Source organism: Struthio camelus, chromosome 3, assembly GCF_040807025.1.
Source record: "Struthio camelus isolate bStrCam1 chromosome 3, bStrCam1.hap1, whole genome shotgun sequence".
NCBI lineage: Eukaryota > Metazoa > Chordata > Aves > Struthioniformes > Struthionidae > Struthio > Struthio camelus.
The window spans coordinates 8,568,834-8,588,719 of NC_090944.1; the positions used below are offsets into that span (position 1 = coordinate 8,568,834).

The 19,886-nt window shown below is 46.6% G+C and overlaps 1 protein-coding gene and 1 long non-coding RNA gene across 5 annotated transcripts; both read right to left on the reverse strand.

Annotated features, from left to right (window-relative positions):
- Nucleotides 1-806: 806 nt before the first annotated feature.
- On the reverse strand, nucleotides 807-13,925 carry CCDC25 (coiled-coil domain containing 25). Of its 4 annotated transcripts, XM_068936692.1 has the most exons (10): nucleotides 13,715-13,852; nucleotides 11,282-11,377; nucleotides 10,705-10,752; nucleotides 9,775-9,814; nucleotides 6,876-6,927; nucleotides 6,265-6,340; nucleotides 5,535-5,638; nucleotides 4,170-4,372; nucleotides 3,024-3,069; nucleotides 807-1,745 (listed from the first exon to the last, which is right to left on the reverse strand). In XM_068936692.1, exons 3-10 carry the CDS (start codon nucleotides 10,724-10,726, stop codon nucleotides 1,716-1,718), a joined length of 573 nt encoding a protein of 190 aa, XP_068792793.1. In that variant the 5' UTR covers nucleotides 10,727-10,752; nucleotides 11,282-11,377; nucleotides 13,715-13,852; the 3' UTR covers nucleotides 807-1,715. The 4 variants fall into 4 exon arrangements, with proteins under 4 accessions (XP_068792793.1, XP_068792791.1, XP_068792794.1 ...); XM_068936690.1 differs by lacking the exon at nucleotides 11,282-11,377 and having other exon boundaries at nucleotides 13,715-13,925; XM_068936693.1 differs by lacking the exon at nucleotides 11,282-11,377 and having other exon boundaries at nucleotides 13,572-13,850.
- Nucleotides 13,926-15,579: 1,654 nt separating this feature from the next.
- On the reverse strand, nucleotides 15,580-18,973 carry LOC138066653 (uncharacterized). Its single transcript, XR_011139940.1, has 3 exons — nucleotides 18,866-18,973; nucleotides 16,888-17,098; nucleotides 15,580-15,948 (listed from the first exon to the last, which is right to left on the reverse strand). It is a non-coding gene; the product is annotated as an uncharacterized lncRNA (long non-coding RNA).
- Between the last annotated feature and the right edge of the window lie 913 nt (nucleotides 18,974-19,886).

The following is a 19,886-nucleotide window of genomic DNA, read 5'->3' on the forward strand; positions in this document are numbered from 1 at the left end:
CGAGCCCCGGGTTTGCAAGGGTGAGAGGCACCACCTCCAGCTCGCGCGGCTGTCATGGAGCAGGACACGGACGAGGAGCTTCGGCGCGAGCCCCCGGGCGTTTTTATACCCTCGCGTGGCAAGAGCGGAAAGATAAAACAGGGCTACGAGGGAGGGCAGAGATGCGTAACCTACGGCCGGGAAAGGCGGAGAGCGAAGGGTAGCGCGGAGCGGCGCGCCGTTCCCTCCCCGGCTGCGGTGGCCGCAGGTGAAAGCGCAGCTCTCCCAGGCTGGCCCAAGCGCCTTCAGAGCCCCCCTTCCCCGAGAGACGGGCTCGCTCTTGGGCCGAGCCTGGAGGATGAGCTCCATCACTGCTCAGAGCAAGCAGGAACAGAGACCCCCCCGGGGACCTCTCAGCCCCTTCCCAGCCAGAGGTGAAATTCCCCCTCCACGATGGAGCTGGAGGAGCAGGAAGCCTCGAGACAGCCTTAGGACTTCAAAAACGTAGTTACCACCCAAAGGCTGGGGCCTCTCTCTTCTCCTCCAAGCTGCCCAGCAGCAGCAGAGCGCTGGAGGCCACGTGCCACCAAACCCCACCAACAGCACCGGGTGGTCGGGCAGCCCAGGTAGGTCACAAACCCGGACGCGCGGGAAGCCGGATGGGAAGAAAGACCCACCTTGCCCTGCTCCTCCTCGTTGCAACCGTGCTCTGCGTTAGCGCCCGCTGGCGTCGGCCAGCTTCGCGCTGCCTGAAGGAGCGGCTCCACCGACGCGTCCAGCTCTGCTCATTTTCAGGTGTCAACGCCGTACAAGCATCTACCGTAATAGCACGTTTTACCAGCGTGGTATGAATTTAATTGTGACGTATATACAGGGGCTGCAATAATTACCATGATCATTTCATAGAGGTTCATCCACAATACCTTACAGAGCGCTCAGTCAAGAACTCTGAACCGAACAGCCCTAGACGCTGTGCAAAACTCAGCTCTTCGCGAGCTTCTCTCTCCAAAAACGATTTCCAAGGAACAGCCCAGAAATCAAATGCAATTTAAAAAAGGCAACGGGGGACCATTCTCATCTCATGCTAGGGGCGCGCATCACAGCCTCTGCTAATTTGCTCAGCTAGGCTGCAACGTCAGCCAAGCTCAGAGTCTTCATGCTCTGCACCTCTGTGTTCAGTGAGTAGCTACAAACTGCTAGATTTACTAGCGGCAAGGGCCGGGTAGGTCTGCAAAGCAGCTGTTAGCTGGTCAGAGATCAGGCACCCCATTTTTATAGATATCCTCCCCTTTTGTTGACTATCACTCACGTGAAGAGAGGAGTTATGCAGTCAGCAGTGGCGCTTTTGGGCTTGCACGCATGCCAGTGACACAAAGGTGATGGCAACGCTTTTGGAGTCACTCTGACAGGACAGCAATGAGACAGCACAGTTTGTTTTCTTTTTTAAAATCTCATTGGATCAAAAGCTACACCAACACCTTTCCCATAATAAATATCACTGTCTTTGTAGAACTGCAATTCTTTTTTCTTCCACCCATGAGATGTTTGTGCAGGCATACAGATGATCTCTGTTCAAAAGTCGTCCGGGGCACAGAGCTGGTCAGACTGCCAACAGAACCAACTAGGTTCTGAGGAAATGAAGTCAGTTGGCTTTTTTTTTTTTGGCATTCTTACTGATGGTCACACATTCAGACATCCCAAATCACCTCACGGTTGAGAAAGGAGAGAGACCTTATTTACATAAAGTCATCTGAATCGTTGCCATCCTGCAGGAAAAAACAGACAAATCAGGATCAACGTGCACACTAAAATGGAAAGTGGTGAAATGGCAAATCTGCAATTCTGCTGAATATAGCATTCATTCTAGTTTCCTGCCATTTCAGTACAAACACCACGAAATCGGACCAGACAGACACACAACAACAGGTCTGGAGTGGGAACAGCCCCGAGTGAGGCACCGCATCATGAAACAGCACTTGCTTGGGTCAGCTCTTGCTGAAGAAAGATGCAGAAGAAAGAGAAAAGCCTGCCCTGCACAGCGCTTTCCACCGTCTCTCTCCCCAGCACGTGTCACTGATCAGGCACAGCCTGCTTACGCACCTCAGGAGGCTCTCCTACTGCAACACAAGTTCACCACATAAATCTCAGAGGGGATCTGCCAGCCAGCCAGCAGCAAATCAAGGATTCACAAAAATCAGGCACTCCTCTTAACAGTTAATCAAGGAATTTGATGCAAGAGAGATTATAAACCGAGGGTCACTCCAATGAGCTCCAAGTTCTGCTTGCGAAAGGTCCACCCAAGGAGGAAGCTGCAGACATGCCAGACCTCAGGCAAAGCACAGATGCATCGTGTGTACATCAGGACCTCTTCTGAACTTCGGCCCCCAGACCTCATGCAATCCATCTCCTCTTCTCCCTCCTGCTTGCTCACGCTCCTCTCTGGTTTGGCTCCAATTCTTTCCTTTTCTACTTTCAGATCGCAGCCACGGCACACTGCTCCCTTCCCAGGGTGACAACTGCTTCCTCTGACCAACGTACCCCTCCAAGCTTTCTCTTCTGCCCCTCAGCATCTACATCCATCTCTCCTTGGACTGGTGTCCTCGCACCTCCAATTTATTTCTTGTTAAAAGCATGCATTTTTCCCTCCCTCGAAGCAACAGCATGCGTATGCAGTTCATCTCTGCCTTTAGAGGGACCTCCTCTGCTCGCAGAACAAGTCCAATTTTGCCCAAGCAGTTCACAAGGACAGTAAAGTCCAGAGCCCCGCTTAAAGCTCTACCTGTTCTTTCAGCTAGATGGGAGAACTTAGCGCACACATTACAAGCAGCACAAACTCCAGCTGGACAACACACAAGCGACAGGATTGTCTCCAAAAGCAGAGCAGAGTGGCAATGTCCTTGAATGAAAAGAGGCAAAGGAAATGTGCTGCATCATGCAGGAGTCCCCTAAAAACAGACTGCAAGGCTGGGAACTGTTTGATCGCAATCCTGCACCGAATTTCACTCGTCTCCCAAAGGTTTCTGTGGGCCCCAACCAGAGCTTACCTGATTGGAGGACATGTTCTCAGCCTTCATTAGTGACGAGTAGCTCCTGAAAGGGAAGTTACGTTATCTTGCGTTACAAGTTTTAGAAGTCGCCAACAGAGGAGCATTTTGATAAAACAGGATCAAGTACCAGAAAAGCATTCTGCCTTTCGAAATTCAGACAGGCTGGACCAATGCTCGCACATCGCACACTCTTTGGATGTGCTGCATGCATCTGAGCTTTCTTCGGTCATTCTCCATAGCTTTGTTCGGGAACTACCAACTAGATAACCCCAGGAGGTAGAAAACCCTTTATTTGGGGGGGACAGCCAAGAGGCAGCTCCGGGAAAAAGTTAAGCAGGAAGGCAGATACCTAATGCTGTAACACAGATATGCCTGCTGGTAACTTCTCTCGAGTTTAGCTTGCTTAAGTCTTCCTCTTTCTGATCTCTGCACGTGTTGAATCACTCGGGAAATCCCAGGAGTTTTTCAAATTCTACTTCCACCATCATTTACAGATAAACATGACTTACTACAATAAAATAATTTCACATGCTTAAAAGCAAGCTTTTGGGGCCTGTCAGCTAGTACATTCCGTTCTCTACAAGGGTAGTCAGTACTGAAGAATAAACCCACACATGTTGCTGCATGTTTTGTTGTCAGATGACAGAAAGGTCCACACTACCTTTCAAAACACCATTCCTCATTCTTTGTTTAAAGCACTATGCAATTGCTCATGGAAAATTGAGGACTCATACATGTTTTAGTTAACATCTTGGTGCGACATGAGGCTGAAAAACTCTACCTAGCGCTCAGCGCTTTCCAAGTCTCCCACAAAGCTGGAGAGACTGCTTCCATCCCACAGACAGAAAGAGTTAAGCATCTCGCCAAATTTCACCCAAGTTAGGGACAAATGTGAAAAGAAACAGTTCTTTCTTTTAACAATGGTTTAACATCCAGTTTATTTTAGGAGAAACTGGGAAAGCACATTCACTGTAAAGACAAAGGAAATCACTAGGCCGTGCAGACTTCTGTATTAGAATAGGTCAGCTGAGTACTGAATAGCATTAGTCTGACTATTAAACAAAAACTGCTGACCCATGACTCTCTCCCAGGGCTGATGAAAACTGCAGAAGTTAGAGGTTGGCACTGCGATGCATTACTCACCTAAGTTCTTCCAGCTCTTTCTTCTTCTTCATCTCTTCCTTTTCCTTCCGCTTCATCTCTTGGATCTGGGCTTTTTTCTCATTCCTTTCCTCTCTGTCCCTGGCTTCCTTCTCAGCAGCCAGATCTGGGAAGCGTTCCACTTTCGTCTTCTCTAGCCGGTTCAATATCTCATTCACCTTTTTCTCCACTGTCAGCATTTTCACCTTTGGAGTGCAAAGAACTATGATCCTTATAAAAAAAATACTTTTATTCTGGCACATTCTCTACGGAAAGAAAACACCCTATTTCTACTTTACGCATGACTGAAACCCACAAAAACAGATGCTAAGAAAAATCCCTGCCACCTCAGCCTATTCAGCAGGTTGCGTAACAGCAAAGAGACCCACTCCCAACACCCATGAGCACAAATCTAACAAGCGTAAGCACTACTAAGTACATAAGCATTTCTAATTTGGTTTCTTAGTGCAAGTCTCAACAGAGGCCAGGAGACTAGCACCGGTCTCTACTGATTCCTACAGAGGTGGTAGCAGATCTCTGCAGACCATTTTGGTAAGGGAAGCTCACGTGCTGCTTGTTCTGTAGACCGCAGGGGCTTTGTTGTTCTGTTTTTCAGCATGTCATACCCTAGTACAGACCTGTTTTAAATCTAACAGTTGCACCTCTAGAGAGCTTTCTCTCCGAGCAGCCAAGCCGCATCACTACCAATTTAACCATAACACCATATGGGGACACTAGCTCAGGCTTGGGAATAGCTTAGTACTTTGGCCTGACCCTACACCAAAGCTAAGCAGCTCTGCCTCTCAGTAGGTTTAACAAATTTAGAGGTAGCGCTGAGCTGACACAGCTCTTGCAGCAGAGATGGTAAAGCCAACATAGCGACAGACATCCTAAGGACCCTGCGCGGCCCTCCTCTCAACAGCAGGTTCAAGTCCTGAGCCCTTCCAGACAAGTGATTACACTGCTGCCCGCTAGCTGAATCCAAAGCGATCGCTCACATGAGGGCTCTTTGGCTGTAGCAAGTTAATGGATAATTTCAACAGAGAAAGTCAAGCAGATAGCATAGACTAACACTTGATATCATCCTGCATTAGCAAACATTCATCACCTGCACAGCGCAGCAGTTTAGAAACGCATGCTGATTCTGATACATACTGACACTCAAGCCACAGGCTTTCAACTCATTTTTAGGTAAATCCAAACACACCCCATGGGGTATCTCTCAAGCGTCAGGAGTGAGCGATTCCCCTGCCTCAGGCCAAACGCTGACGATAATTTACCCAGCTCCTACCACAGAACTGTTACAGGAAAGGAAAGCTCACAGTCTGCCAGGAGGTCACCTTCACTGGCAATGCAGCAAACACTTACATCCTTTTGCCTGTGAAATCCGATCTGCCCCACATCCATGTCTGCAGTCTTCTTCAGGTTAGTCCACGGCGTGTACACCACATTGACGTTGTTCATCTTGCAACCTAGGAAGCAGGAGGGAAAAAAAAAAAAAAAAAAAGGAAGGGAAACATTTCTGTTCTCTCCCTGCTGAAAGATGTCTTAGTCTTCTGTGTGAACGGAAACCCTGAGTGATTCATGTCACAAACATTACTAACTAGGTAAGAAAGAAGTAAAAAGGACAAGTCCTTCCAGTATTACAGAGAAACTGAGTAACGCCACTACATCATTTTCTGCAGTAATATGAGCGCTGCAGCAGTGTTAACGAACTCCAGATGGAGACTGCCTTTGCCAGAAAAGCGATTACTACAGAAGGGGGCCCCAAGGTGGTGTAAAAGAAGAGACTGCAAGGCCTCTTTGGCTCACACAGCCATATGGAGGCACAACCAGGAATGTAAGAGATTTAAAATTCCTCCTTACGAAAGTGTAATGGGCAGCCCCAGCAGCTGCAAGCAACATCTGCTTCCCATAAGGCCATCAGGCGCAGACTTAACAGAGAACAACATAGCAGAAACCTTGCAAACGCTTGATCCAAAAAACACATTACTCGCATAGGCCAAATCCACTCACCAAACACCTTACACACAGCTCTTCATCCCAACAGATGTCCCAGTAGCAGTAAACATCTCCCAGTATCAACAATTAGTATTACCTTGAATGCTATTAGCCTTCACTAGATGGGCACAGTCTATCAAAACTTCTTTGGGAATGTCATCCACCGTCTGCCCCTGTGACAGAGCAACGCAACGTGAGCAGCTTGCTGTGCAAGCGCGAGGGGGCTTTAGGGACTGATGAGCGCACCACAGCCAACCACGGCCAGGAAGGAGGATATACTCTGCAAACACACCCAGGATGTCCTATACTCCACGCTTTACAGGACTAGAGTCTCCACAGCACTTGTAAGGAGGCTCAAAGCACCAAAGTGACTTGCATTCTGCTTTTCTCACAGGTATTCTCCCCCATTTTAGTGCGGTGATTGTTCCTAGACACACGCCTGGGGTCCAGCCAGAAATCATTTGCTCTAAAGTGCTGGGCCACATTACATTTTCGGCTCCTCCCCACGTTATTTGGTAACGGAGGCTGCAAATTCAGTCTCCCTGCACTGGTAGTTACCTGCATCCTTAGAGAGCCCCACTGACTTTAGCGCTCCATACGGGCAAAGAGGTGCTCGTGTACAGGGCTCACTGCAGAACAGGAGCTTGCAATTCTTACGCAGGTGAATGTTAACTAGGACTTGTTTAAACATACATGTCACAGGATTACCTTGTGTAACCGAAGATACACATGTGCAGAGGAGAGCTTATCCACATGAAACCTACAGAATAAAAAAAGCACATTTAATACAGGATGCAAGATGGCAATCTGTTCTGAAAAGTTTACTTCCTAACAAGCGACGTAACGGCCGCTCCATGGACAACTAAACTGCAGAAACGTTTCATGGTATGCCTATTTAGAAACACGTAAGGGAGCTGGAGCTTGTCTTTCAAGAAACATCATCTTTAGGAGGAGACCAAACAAATAAACCTTCCCTCCTCGTTTTTAAGTAACATAGTAAATGCACACGACACTCACAGGATAAGCCTACACATGTAGCGTTTTGGTCTTTCTATATATTCTTAAGAGAAACAGCAAACTAATGAACTCCTTAGCAGGCACTGCTAGTTATATCACTTATATGACTTGTCTCAAGCTCCTGTGGCAAAAAAAAACACAACCAAATTTCCTACTGGGTCAGTGTAACGGTCCATTGAGCCCAGTACTCTGCCTCCAACAGTGGCAAGAGGTGATGTTATTTGGGAAGCACATGTAAGGCTGGCTATTTTCTGCAGTCCATCTCCTTCATGGTCCACAGCACCTACCATCACTGGATTAGGGCTGTCATGGGGCACATCCTGCTGCTTGTCTTTTTGAACCTGTTGACTCTCTCCAGAAACTTGTCACTGCAGGAGGCTGTGAAGTTCCCAACTCGCTATGTAAAGAGTTTTTCTTTTAAACTGATCTGTAGATTCAATGGATACCAGCTTTAGTATTGCAAGAGCTGGTGAACACCACTTCACCTCATCCACTGCCTTCATTCTGCAAACTTTGCTCGCCTCCCTCCTCAGCCCTTTCCAAACTGAAGAGGGCTTGCTTCTTTAGTCTCTCCCCCCAGCACAGCTGTTCCATCTCCTTGAATACATCAGTTGCTCTTCTCCAGACCTCGCCTAACTCCACTGTGTCTTTACCATGGCTACCTATTTTGTAAGGCCCTGTCCTGATATCACCCACTACAACTCTACTTAACTTTCAAGGATGGAAGAGGCACTGAATTCATTTCACCTTCCATTGGGAAGGTGACTGGAGTTTCATATCTGCTCCCAATCTTTCCTTCCACCATTTTATTTTTAACATAATAGCAAGTTTTTCCTCTTGTTGCAAAATAAAAAACCCTCTAGCACCAATATCTGAACACTCACTTCTACCTTTTGAGCTGCCCCTCCATTCCACCTGGACCCCTGTTAAGCAAAAGTTAAACCTACAAGCTGCTAGACACTGTTTGGAGAACATTTCCCAAGAAGCGCTAGAGGGGATCTTATAATACTTTCTTCAGATGGTGCTAGGATATAAAAAAAAAAAAAAAAAACAGCACAGATGATGTTGATGTGAACTACAAGATGGAGAAGGGAAACCTTCATGGTTCAGGCAAATTGAGGACTAGTCTCAAAGTCACTCCTAAATAACAATGTAGACAAACTTAAATTAGTATCTAGTAATAGGACAAGCATGAGACAGAAAAATTAATCTGATATTGCTATAACAAAATGTTATTCAATTGAAGTTAACATCTTCTGTTAAAAAAGAAGAAATATACCCTTGCCGGTTAACCTACTGGTGACAGAATATCCTGCACAGAGCGTATTAGCTAATACATATTCAATACAGAGGGCATGCACAAGCAGAGGTAGCAGCTCCACTTCTACCAAAATGCCTCAATTCATCCTGGAAAAGGCCACCTTGAAGAACGAGAAAGTGCACAATCCTTATGGTGATTCTTGCCTACAACTATTACCAAAGGAGAGAGCAGCAACCGTGATGCCTCCAGCCTGTGGAAGAATGCCTGGAAGCAAGCTAACCATTTTATAAGCTTCTCTCATACCTTACCAATCTGCAAAACTCATGGACTAACCTAGCCAGCACAGATGCCGTCACCTGCTGCTAACAGCAGCAGGAACTACCCTACTCTTGTTTTTGTTCTCTGATGAGAGCTAAAACTGATTAACACATGTCAGAGTACTTCCTTTTGCCAGCCTGACCACGCAGTTCCAGCGGACCTGCTTAGAGCAGACGTGGCTTTTGCTTCACAGGATTCCAAATGTGAAACTCCTCCACTCCTGCTCACTGGCTCAAAACACCTGAGAAAGCAAGGGCTACTTTACTGGACAGGACAACACATCCACAGTACACACAAGGGTGACGCTATGCACATGCACACAGGAAAAAGTATGTGGAGACAGACAGTTTTCTTTAGGCATGGGATTTACTGTTGCTCAAAGACTTCTGCCTCCATCCGCAGGCCCTATGCTGACCCCTGCATGACTTCAGTTAAGTCTTCTTCTGTTTGTGCTTCTACTCTCTCAGTCCTCTGGCAGCCTTTTATTTTAGCTGGTTATGCTAGTCTGTACACGGCAATATTCAGGAACTGCTACACTTGCTTGACTCAGGAGGTGCTGTCTTACAAACACCAAGGTGACTTCTTGTTTAACTCTGCCTGTTTCCCAAACACACTAAGAGCAACACCAAGCAAGCGTCTGTATTCTGAAACACAAATATCTATGTATGGAGTTATTCAAGGTATTGCTACTCCAACAGCTCCATGCACAGACGAACCACAAAGAGCTTCACAAAGGGGCCAGCTCTTGTGATGAACAAGGGTGGGGCGGAGGAGCGAGGGGGTAGGAAAATGAGTTCAGAATAACTGGGATCCTAACATTTGCACCTGAGTCTGCTGCAACTCACCTCCAACCCTGGGATTGCATTTAAACTGCTAAGTGCTTGGGAAAGGGAGACTCTAGAGCACCTACGGAAACAAGACGGCTGACACAACCATTCAACTTGGTTGCTTCAGGGGAGGCAATTTGTTTCACAAGCAGAAGCACGCACAGAAGAGCGTTCCAGTACCTACCAGATATCTTCAGGCCAGCCGTATTTTATTAGGTCTTCATCTGCAAGAATAAAAGAAGCAGTGAGCAAGGCAAAGGACCTCATCAACAACAGACCAAATTACTTGTCAGGATCTTGACGAGAGCAGAAGTCAACTGCTAGAGACCAGCTTCGAACTTGGTTAGCCACTCTACAGTGGTTAAATAGAAACAGAATAGGGCCTTAACACGGTAGCAGACTGCACTAGACCAAAACACCTGCATCATACACATGCTAGGAAAGGAACCACAATTTCAAAAACACACAGTGGCTTTGGCAAGCAAGAGATCTAACCAAAACTCTGAATACATCTAATTTCCATCCATTTCTCCCTCTCTGACACACCTCCATCGCGTTATTTTGAAAATTTTAAGTGAAAATATGTTTCTTCAGGTATCTATCTAACGGAGACAAAGTTTCTTTCAGGGAAAGTCTTCAAGACAGCAATACTAACTCTTTTCACTTAGAGTGAGATATCCTGGTTTCACATCAGCTACTGATCTGGAAACAGGAGATGCAGCAAAACATAACCTTCAGCTCATGGGAAAGGACAGGAACAGAAAACCTATGGGGTGTAAACACTCATTGGAGAGTGGAGAAATACAGACTAAGCACAGAACTGGACACAAACTGAAAAGCAGTATTTCTCCCTAGACAGATTTTTCAGTTAATTTAAATCATTTTTATCTGAAGTATTTATGTTGCTAGGAGGATCACAAAGCTTTAGCTGTCCTTGTTAAAACTAACACTATGAACTTCACAGGGGTAGGTCATAATAACTTGCAAAGACAAAGTATTTTTAAACAATATATGAATTCAACACATAAAAAGACATCCTTTCAAACAATACCAAAACCCGACAAATCTTAACCCCATCTGCTAGGCATCTTCCCAAATATATTGATATACTTACTTTCATATTTATCTTTTCCCATGTAAATGGTGTAAACAGAAGGAACAACTGAGGGACAGAAAGAGGAAAACAAATCAAAGGGGGTTTTGGACAAATTGTGCAAGGAGGTATTGACAAACATACCAGTCTTGGTCATGGAAATTAGAATGAAAAACATCTGATCCATCCCACTTCCCTCCTGGGGGCCAAAGAAAGATTGTTTTGCATTTCCTCCAGGCTTCATTCAGCATGTTTCGGAGGACTTTATCAGTGGTGTTACCACCCACTTTCCATGGAAAATTATCCAGTAAGGAATGGCTTTCTGAGCAAAACACCCTTGCACATCCATGTGGTTCAAATTATACAACCAGACAGACGCAATCTGTTCAATTAAGCAGGTCTGTGAGCCAGAAATGCCAACATTGTATTTGCAGTTTGATACTAGCTCCCTGTGCAGCCTTACGTAAAAGAGCTTGTTTTCCTGGCCTTACTTTCCCCAAAGGGCCAGAAGGACAACGCTAACCTACCTCAGATAGCTTAGGAAGATTGAGATTTGCAAGACAGCTGAAAGGCCAAAGCTATATAAAATACCAGTTACCGATTTGTTAGTCCTGTTTATGCTGTTTTGGGGGCACTATGAACAATGCCTTCTTCAGGGCTCATTCCACAACGCAGTAAAGACACATTTCTGTTTCTGGAAAACCGAAAAACTTGCCTCTCAGTGCCTCGTGCCAGTACAGCTGGAAGACTGACACAAAGCAGTAAGAGGGTGCTACAGTCAAGGAAGTTTGAGTATAGAGACCACTGAGCAACTGCCTTAACCAAACAAAAAAGTGCTTTTACATATGGCGACAGGAAAATACCAACTTCACAGCAACAGAAAACTATCTACCCAATCATGTCATGTTTCCAGCTTCCACAATGCCTGAGTAACAATTATGTTGTGCACGAGTAAACAGTACCTACAACCAGCCATAGCAACAAACTTCAACGTTGCACTAAATTTTAGCTTTTATTCATAAAGACTGAAAACATCTGCACATTTCAGCATGAATGATTACTGAGCACCTGTTTTCAGCAAATAGTTTCACATGGTAACATCCAGTGGCTGAAGTAACCTGGTACAGCAGCATATATTGCATTTTCAGTACACTATTGCACACCAAACAGGATTCAGCATGAGGCTTCCAAAGTCAGCCAGTGATAGTATTCACAGATTAAAGACATCACCTAGCTACACAGATGAAGAGGAAACAAATAAAATGCAGATGACCAAAACTGCCTCAAAAAAGCATCCTTTGGAAATATAGACTCTAATCTTATATTTTCAAAGTCACTAAAATAGTAGACACTATTCACTTATATGCTGCAACTCTGATAGCCAAATGACTTGGATCCCAGATTACATACTCACTCACACCTTTCTCAGGGTGTTTTCATTCAAAATCTAATAGCAGGAGCATGAAGCCCAAGTAACACTTTTCAAAAGAAATCTATTACTATTTTAATTTCATATTTTTGAATTTCCATTTCTTATTACCTCATGAGTGAATGTAAGGGTTATACGACTCTAGGAGTTAAAGAGCAGAAAAAAATCCACCTTGAATGCATAGGCGCGAAAGTCCAAAGCATAGGAGTTCATCATGCTTAAAGGCACAACATAAGTCTAGAACTCAATGCTCAAAAATAAAGAGGCATAAAGGATGGTTTCATGAAGACGAAGCCCATCCTGTCAAAAGAATGGAGGAATGATACAATAATATAATAATATAGCAGGACATTATTTCCAATCCATATGATCTGACACATTTCAGCAACAGTACAACATGCTTTAAGCAAACTGCAACAGCCTTATTATTATAGCCCTCTCTCTGGCAACCTAATCAACTAAAAGTGTCACAAACCCTTCACAGAGCTATCATTTAAACACAAAGGATATCATTTATATCTTTAGCCCATGTAACTGCTACAGTACTGCAGCTTGTCTGCTTCTAATACCATCCAAGCCATCCCACTTGTCTGCAAGTGCCCGTGCCCTTTTTCCTCTCCTCCTCATTCCCCAAAAAACATGTCCTGAAGGCCAGGAAACAGCAGTCTTTGAGTTTCTCACTAGCAACCTGCCCATCAGCAGCAAGTGCTTACGTTACAGTATCAGATTAAATGATCAGCACGTATCGTCCGTACACTTGCTTGCAAGCACATAAAAGGCTCTACTTTCCACACCAGAGAAGTGTTTGTAAACTGATCCCAAAAACAAGTTTATGTAAGAAACATCAACAAGACCAGCGCGTCTTGCCTCGTCCAAGGAAGATGAGGTAGTCAGATACTCAAGTGCTTCTCATTAAAGATCTTCAGCTCCAGAACTGAGGAGGACAACACCATGAAAGTACCAGCTTGTGAATACGGTGCGTAAGGTGAAAAAAATCGCATGGGAACTTAGACAAGTAGGTTATATACTGGTGAAATGAATTGGTTAAAAAAAAAAAAAAAAAAAGGAGGGGGAGAATGTTCCTACACTGTTTACCATCGCATCAGCCCATAATACTGCACCAAACCAGAGACTCCAGATGCTTCAGAAGCAGCTAACTTTCTTTCGCGGGGGCAAGCAAAGAACATGTCTCTGTTCAGACAAAAAAAAAAAACAAAACGAGGCGCTCTACGCGTTATCCCTTTCCTCAAACCTCCGACAGCTTCAGAGGCCACTCACCACCACTGCCGCCCACCTCGGGCTGTCAGCGAGCGCCGAGGGGCTCCTCAGCTCAGGGAACCCCCCCCCGCCCCCCCGCTCGCTGACGTGACTTTAAGCACTGGCCGATTGGCCGATTTCTCTTTACCCTCACACCGCTCCCAGCCCGGCGGCTCTCAGAGACGCAGCCCCGGGCTCACACCTGCGTGGGGAAGGGCAAGGTGGGACCGCGAAGGGGCTGTGTCGCTGCCCGGCCCGGCCCGGTTGGACAAGGCCTGCCGCAAGGCCCCGCACCCCGCCGATGGGTGAGGAAAGGCCTCTAGCCGCTCCGCCCTCGCCTCTCACCGCTGGAGGTGAAGTAAAACACCATGGCGGCGTCGGGGCCCCTCAGGCCACCGGCGCGGCCTGGCCCGGCCCGGCCTGGGGCTCCGCTCCGCTGCCGCCGCCCCGCTCCCGGTAGATGCTCAGCGGAAGTGAAGCGAGGCGCATGCGCGCTGAAGGCAGGGAGGCGGGGCCCGCGCGTGGCGCACATGCGCAGAACGCCGCCGCGCTTCTTCCCGCCTAGGCGCATGCGCTTCTTCGCTGCGCGGTGAAGGCAGAAGGAGGGCTGCGCATGCGCCCCATTCCCTACGCGGTCAGGGCAGACGGAGAGCTGCGCATGCGCCTCGTCTCCTCCCTCCCCGGCCGCGCGGGCGCGTGACGTTGCGCATGCGCAGCTCTCAGGGGCGCTCCCGCCCCGTGCCTTGTGCGCATGCGGGAAAGCCCTTCCCCTCCCCCCCGTCCCCGGTCTGTGTGAGGCGGCGTGTGCCCGCCTGTGGGGAGCGGTGGGGGGGACGCTGAGGGACGGGGAAAATTTGGGCTCAGAGGCAGCTTTTGCTCCTGAATGTGCTTAAATTACCATTAGAAGGCGTCCGGGCCTCAGTGGGCTGCCCCTATGGAGCCGCTGTGCCCGAGCGGAGCCCTGGTGACCCCTCAGGGCCCTCCTGAGGGCGTAGGGGCCGCAGCCCTCCCCGAGGGGTGTCACGGGCAGGGAACTAAACCGGGTGGAGCCCATGTGGTTACAGGATCTCCCTCAGAGAAGGGGAAAGCACGGTTTGTCATTCAGGAGAAGCAGAAATCTCACCCGGCTTCGTGAACGATTGTGGTCGCTGCTGCCTTTGCTTTCACTGGCCTTTCCCTCCTTACAGGCTTTGAACTGAGGGGAAAGTTTTAAAAGCAGGAGCAATGGTCGAGAGCAGAGGCGGAGGGAAGAGTTTAAGAAGAGCGGTAGGTAGCAATGAGCCATCAGCCGTCTGGCTCTGGGGCCTCCTGAGGCCATTATAAGACAAAGCCTTATAATGGTGGGTTTCCATTACGTGAACCCGTCCACTCGCTCCTTGAGCCCGGTAAACTTTGACTGGCTCGTGGCACAATCTTTTATGTCCTGCATCTCAGTATAGTATAGTTAGTTTCCTTGGACTTTAGGTCTAAGTCTCTGGGCAGTTTCTGAGTGACAGCAGGGTCGGTCAGTGCTGTGCAGCGAGATGCTGTCAGATCTGCCCTGTTACATTGTCGATCAGCAGAGGAAACGCTGGAATTTACATTTACCCCTTTAGGAGATTGAGAAGATAGAGAAGATCTGTTGTAATTAGATTTCATAGCGCATTCTGTATGCCCCTGCCATAGAAGTGCTGCAGAGTCATCATCACTGCCACATCCAGCTCCTTTTGGTACCTCCCAACTTGTTGTGGGTTGTGAGTTTTGCTTTTCAGTTGCAAGTAACCATCGTTTGTGGAAGATGTTCTTAACAGCAGGGCTCAGACGGCCCATTTAAAAGCAAAGCCAGTACTCAGCACACCCTTAGTACCCCCAAGCATGGCTTAAGCTGTGTGAATTCCTCTCGGATCACTTTACCCCTTCATAAACCTCCTCTTGCCCCCAGCCTCAGAGTTCCCCTTTTGGAGTTCTTCCCCGTCAGGTTCTGCCTGCTCATCCCTCCTTTTCCTGGGTCCAAGGATATTTCTTTTGGTGCTCAGATAATTAACAAGTATCCCCCCTGGGGAGAGAACCTGCTAAATAACCTTCTTGATGGCGCAGCCATTATCCTCTCCTCCCAGAAGCAGGATTCCCGAGTGGTCCTATCTGCATCACAGGACCCCACCTGATCTACCCGGCTCTTCGCCTATCTCGCACAAACAGACAGATGTGGGGACTGAAGCACGAACCTTGCGTGTAGTGAAGCAAGACTGTTTATTTCATATTTCGTCCTCTCTTATATACTTTATTATGTGAGAATACAGCTGTGTTTACAGATTAAAGTTGCTTTGCTACATTACTACAAGCCGCGCTCTGCATCGAGATTATCTTCCCTCTCTCACGTCCTTGCCCTAGTTTCAATATCTGCACTCGGAGAGCTCACGCGCACCTGCCCGTCTTGGCACTGGCACAAGTCTTCATGTTAGGCGCGCTTTCCCAGGGCTTCTGGCACTGAGAGAATACTTTGTTGCTGCTCCCAGTCCTCTTCTGGTACGCATGGCCCCCGACATCTCTCCCTTTTTGTTTTAACAAAACTGCATATGCTTGTTGATTGAAGGCGCCATCTATCATTCGTCGCATGCATTGTAGAAGACAGGGAAACAGACACAAACAGACTAAGATCATCAGTGACATAATCAAGCCGCTCTTCACAATAGTTAATAACCACCCTGTGATCCCCCATCCTGAGAACAATCATTCCAGCCAGTCATTGTCGTCTAGCCTCAGCTTCGCTTTCAATCTTAATATACTGTCGTGAATAGATTCCGAGTGATCTGACAAATTCATACAGCACATTCCTTCCACAATCTCACACCTGTGGCCATGTGCCAATAATAAAAAATCTATAGCTGCACGATTCTGCAATGTAGCACGTCTTATAGAATCAACATCAGTAAGCAGCCCTGACAGTGCTGCTGCAGTATTATTAGTTTGCTTGGCAAGCCAACATCCTAATTTATTTAAGGTTGCTACAGCATTTGCAGCAGCGACCCCAGGAGTAAAATGGATGCCATAATAATCTCTCCTGGGTTCCAGAAGGTAAAATCATCTCTACAGTCTTTTTGAAAAAGATGTGTAGATCGTCTAATGCGATTTCATCGTTTTTGTAGAATCACTGTAGAAATGGGCAAATACATTCCCAATGTTACATTACAGCATAAAGTTGTGTTGCGATAAACAGCTAAAGTAGCATTAACAACAGTGATTCCCCTTCGAGAGGAATTTCATCCTGTATAATTGAAATATATACACTGATTCCTCTGCACAGAACCTAATAACTCTATTTCTTGTGGTTCCCCAGGTAACACCGGCAGGTAGGGCATCCAACCATCCCAAACGTCGCCCCACCGACCACAGCCCATTAGGGCGGCAGGGGTACCATTACAAACTTGATATACTTTTCCGTCTGTCGGAAGACCCACCAGACAGGTTTGAAAAGGGTTAGCAGCCGAAGCCACAGACAGGCAAACAGTGTCCTGTCCTGCGGCATTGCCTATAGTTACCCAAAGATTAGGTCGTTCGGAGACAGAGGGCCGCATCCCTCTGCCTACGTCTGTTGTTTCTGCAGACATAACACAGAGGCATATTATCGCAGAAAATAACATATTATTTCCCAGAACTACGCCACGACTTCTTCAGATTCTCCGCTACGAAACTGGCGTCGTACCTCGTAGGGCTTAACACACCGAGTAGGGAACCAACGAGGCTGGGTACCTGTAGAAACACAAGCATAACCCCTCCCCCAAGTTATCAGAGAAAAAGGTCCTTTCCATTGGCCAGAGTCCAGATCACAGACCATAACCTGTGCTTTTCCTGAAGGAAAAAGGCGTGAAAAAGAGCTAAAATGGGAGGCAACAGGGGTCTGCTCATCACGGACCCGATTCAAAAAGTTAAGAACATAGGAGTCCCATACCCCTCGGTTCCCCCTTTTTGTTCAGAGAGCATCTGTTTCAAAGTACTATGGGCACGTTCAATTGAAGCTTGCCAGGTAGGGTCGTGTGGAATACCAGTTAGATGTTGGATTCCCCAGGCTTGAAGAAAAGAGCGAATTTACACAGAGACATATGCGGGACCATTATCAGTCTTAATTGTGCGAGAAACACCCATAAAAGCAAAAGCTTGCGTCCAGTGAGCGCAGACATCCCGAGCGCGCTCTCCGCGATAAACACTGGCAAACAGTAAGTTAGAATAGGTATGCAGAGAAACATGGACAAAGCGAAAAACACCAAAGTCTGCAATGTGAGTAATATCTGTCTGCCACAAATCTTGAGAGAATAGACCTCGAGGATTAGTACCGTACAAGGGCTGTAAAAAATGATGTTGACAAGAAGGACAGGACCGAACAAGAGAGTGAGCCTGTTCTGTCGTAAGGTGAAATTGGCGTTGTAACGCCGTGGCATTCTGATGATAAAAATCATGTGAAAGTTGGGCCTGTTGTAGAGTATTAGGCCTTAGCGCCGGCGCTGTTAAGGCGTCAGCTCTTTGATTGCCCTCAACAAGAGGACCCTGCAATGAAGTATGGGCCTGCAAATGCATGATAAAATATGAATGTTTGTGCCTCGACAAGAGATTGAGTAAAAAGGAGAAAAGGGAGTATATGCGAGAATTGATTGCTATATTTAACTCTTGTGAGGGCCATAAAGAAAAAGCACGTACTACAGCAGACAGCTCAACTATTTGAGTCGAGCCTTCAACATGATGCACATCAGAATGCCACTGTGCGTTGTCCTGCCACACAACAACAGCCTAGCCGGTCTTCCCCGAGGCGTCTGTAAAGACCGTTAAAGCGTGCGGTAACGGCATAAGACTGAGTAGTGGTCATTGTAGAAGGGATACAGAATCAAAAAACTGCAAAAGAACATTTTTAGGCCAGTGTAATTGAATTTGGCCTGTAAAACCTGCCAAAGCACTAGCAAAGGCATCACTGAACTGTAACAAATGTTGTAAATATACGGTAGTCATGCATAAGTAAATTCTATCAGGATCCTGTCCTAATAGTTGTCAGGTACGGACACGACCTTTCCCTATGAGCAGAGCTAATTGTTCATCTAATGGGAGAAGGGTTTTTGTAGCATTATGTGGGAGAAATATCCATTCGAGTTTACACAGTTGAGTCTCTGCCAACTGGCCAATAAGAGCAGAAAAGGGTTTCTGTTTAGTGAAAACAAAGAACAAAATTGGCAAATTTAATACGAAGCGATCAACAGTGTTTATCTGGAGCTTTGCTGTAACTAATTGTAAGGATTTATAAGCTTCGCCTGTCAACTTTCGTGTGGACGCAGGGTTGGGATCATCTTTTAGCAATTTAAATGACGGACTAAGATCTGCAGTAGAGATTCCTAAAGCCGGGCGTACCCAGTTAATCGTGCCTAACAAACACTGCAAATCATGTAAAGTATTAATATTGGTTTTGAGGATAACAGGTTGAGGCCTAGCAGTAGTGTTATCCACGATCCACTCCAAATAGTGCCACGGACTTACTGTTTGTATTTTCTCTGGAGCAATAACCAAAGAGCGTTCTGCTAGACTTTTTTGAACCTGTTGAGACAATAAGCGTAAAAGAGTAACATTTGAAGCTGCCAATAAAATATCATCCATGTAATGATAAATAAAGGAGTTGCCAAATTTCTTTCTTACCGGGGCAAGGGCCCGAGCTACATACCACTGATAGATTGTGGGACTATTTTTCATACCCTGTGGCAAAACTGTCCAATGAAACCTCTGACTAGGTTCGCTCATATTGAGGGAAGGGACAGAAAAAGCAAAATGAGCCGCATCGGCAGGATGGATTGGAATGGTAAAAAACCAGTCTTTTAAATCCATAACCATTAGAGGCCATTCTCTTGGAATGGTCGCAGGGGAAGGGACACCTTGTTGTAAAGGTGCCATATCTTCTAATACAGCATTAATCGCCCGTAAATCCTGGAGTAGACGCCATTTACAGGATTTCTATTTTATCACAAACACCGGGGTATTCCATGGACTATGAGAAGGGACTATATGGCCTAACCGTAATTGCTCATCAACCAATTCTTTTAAATGGTGCAGCTTTTCCCGTGTTAGGGGCCACTGACCCACAAATACAATTTTGCAAAACCATCCCCCATTGTGTTTCAACATCCCGACCCCATAGTGTAATTGGTACAGGTAACACATAAGGTTTGACATTTGCTGTTCTCTGTTTGGGGCCGGATATAGTGACAAATTCGGTACTCTGCCGTGGGGTTATCGGGCCGCCGACACCAGTTACCGTCATTACCGCAGGAGACAATGTCCAGTCAGTAGGCCAATCGGTTTCTGCAATAATAGTAACGTCCGCCCCTGTGCCAAGTAGACCTTGGATAGAAGTCACTTGCTGTGTAGATGAATACTGTATCTGACGCTGAATTATCGGCCGTCGAGATGTTATAGTAGAAGCCCAGAAAATTTGAGGAAGTCCGGTGGATCCAAAGCCTGCTGTTCCCCGATCCTTTTTAACGGGCTCGTGCCTTGCTGAATTATA

Excerpts from the sequence above, each read along its gene's own strand:
- CCDC25 (XM_068936690.1), bottom strand. The coding sequence starts at position 13,901 with ATGTGCGCCACGCGCGGGCCCCGCCTCCCTGCCTTCAGCGCGCATGCG. Across the intron at positions 6,341-6,875 it reads TGTATCTTCGGTTACACAAG|GGGCAGACGGTGGATGACAT; the intron begins GTAATCCTGTGA and ends GCTCTGTCACAG. Across the intron at positions 5,639-6,264 it reads GAAGGCTAATAGCATTCAAG|GTTGCAAGATGAACAACGTC; the intron begins GTAATACTAATT and ends CCTGCTTCCTAG.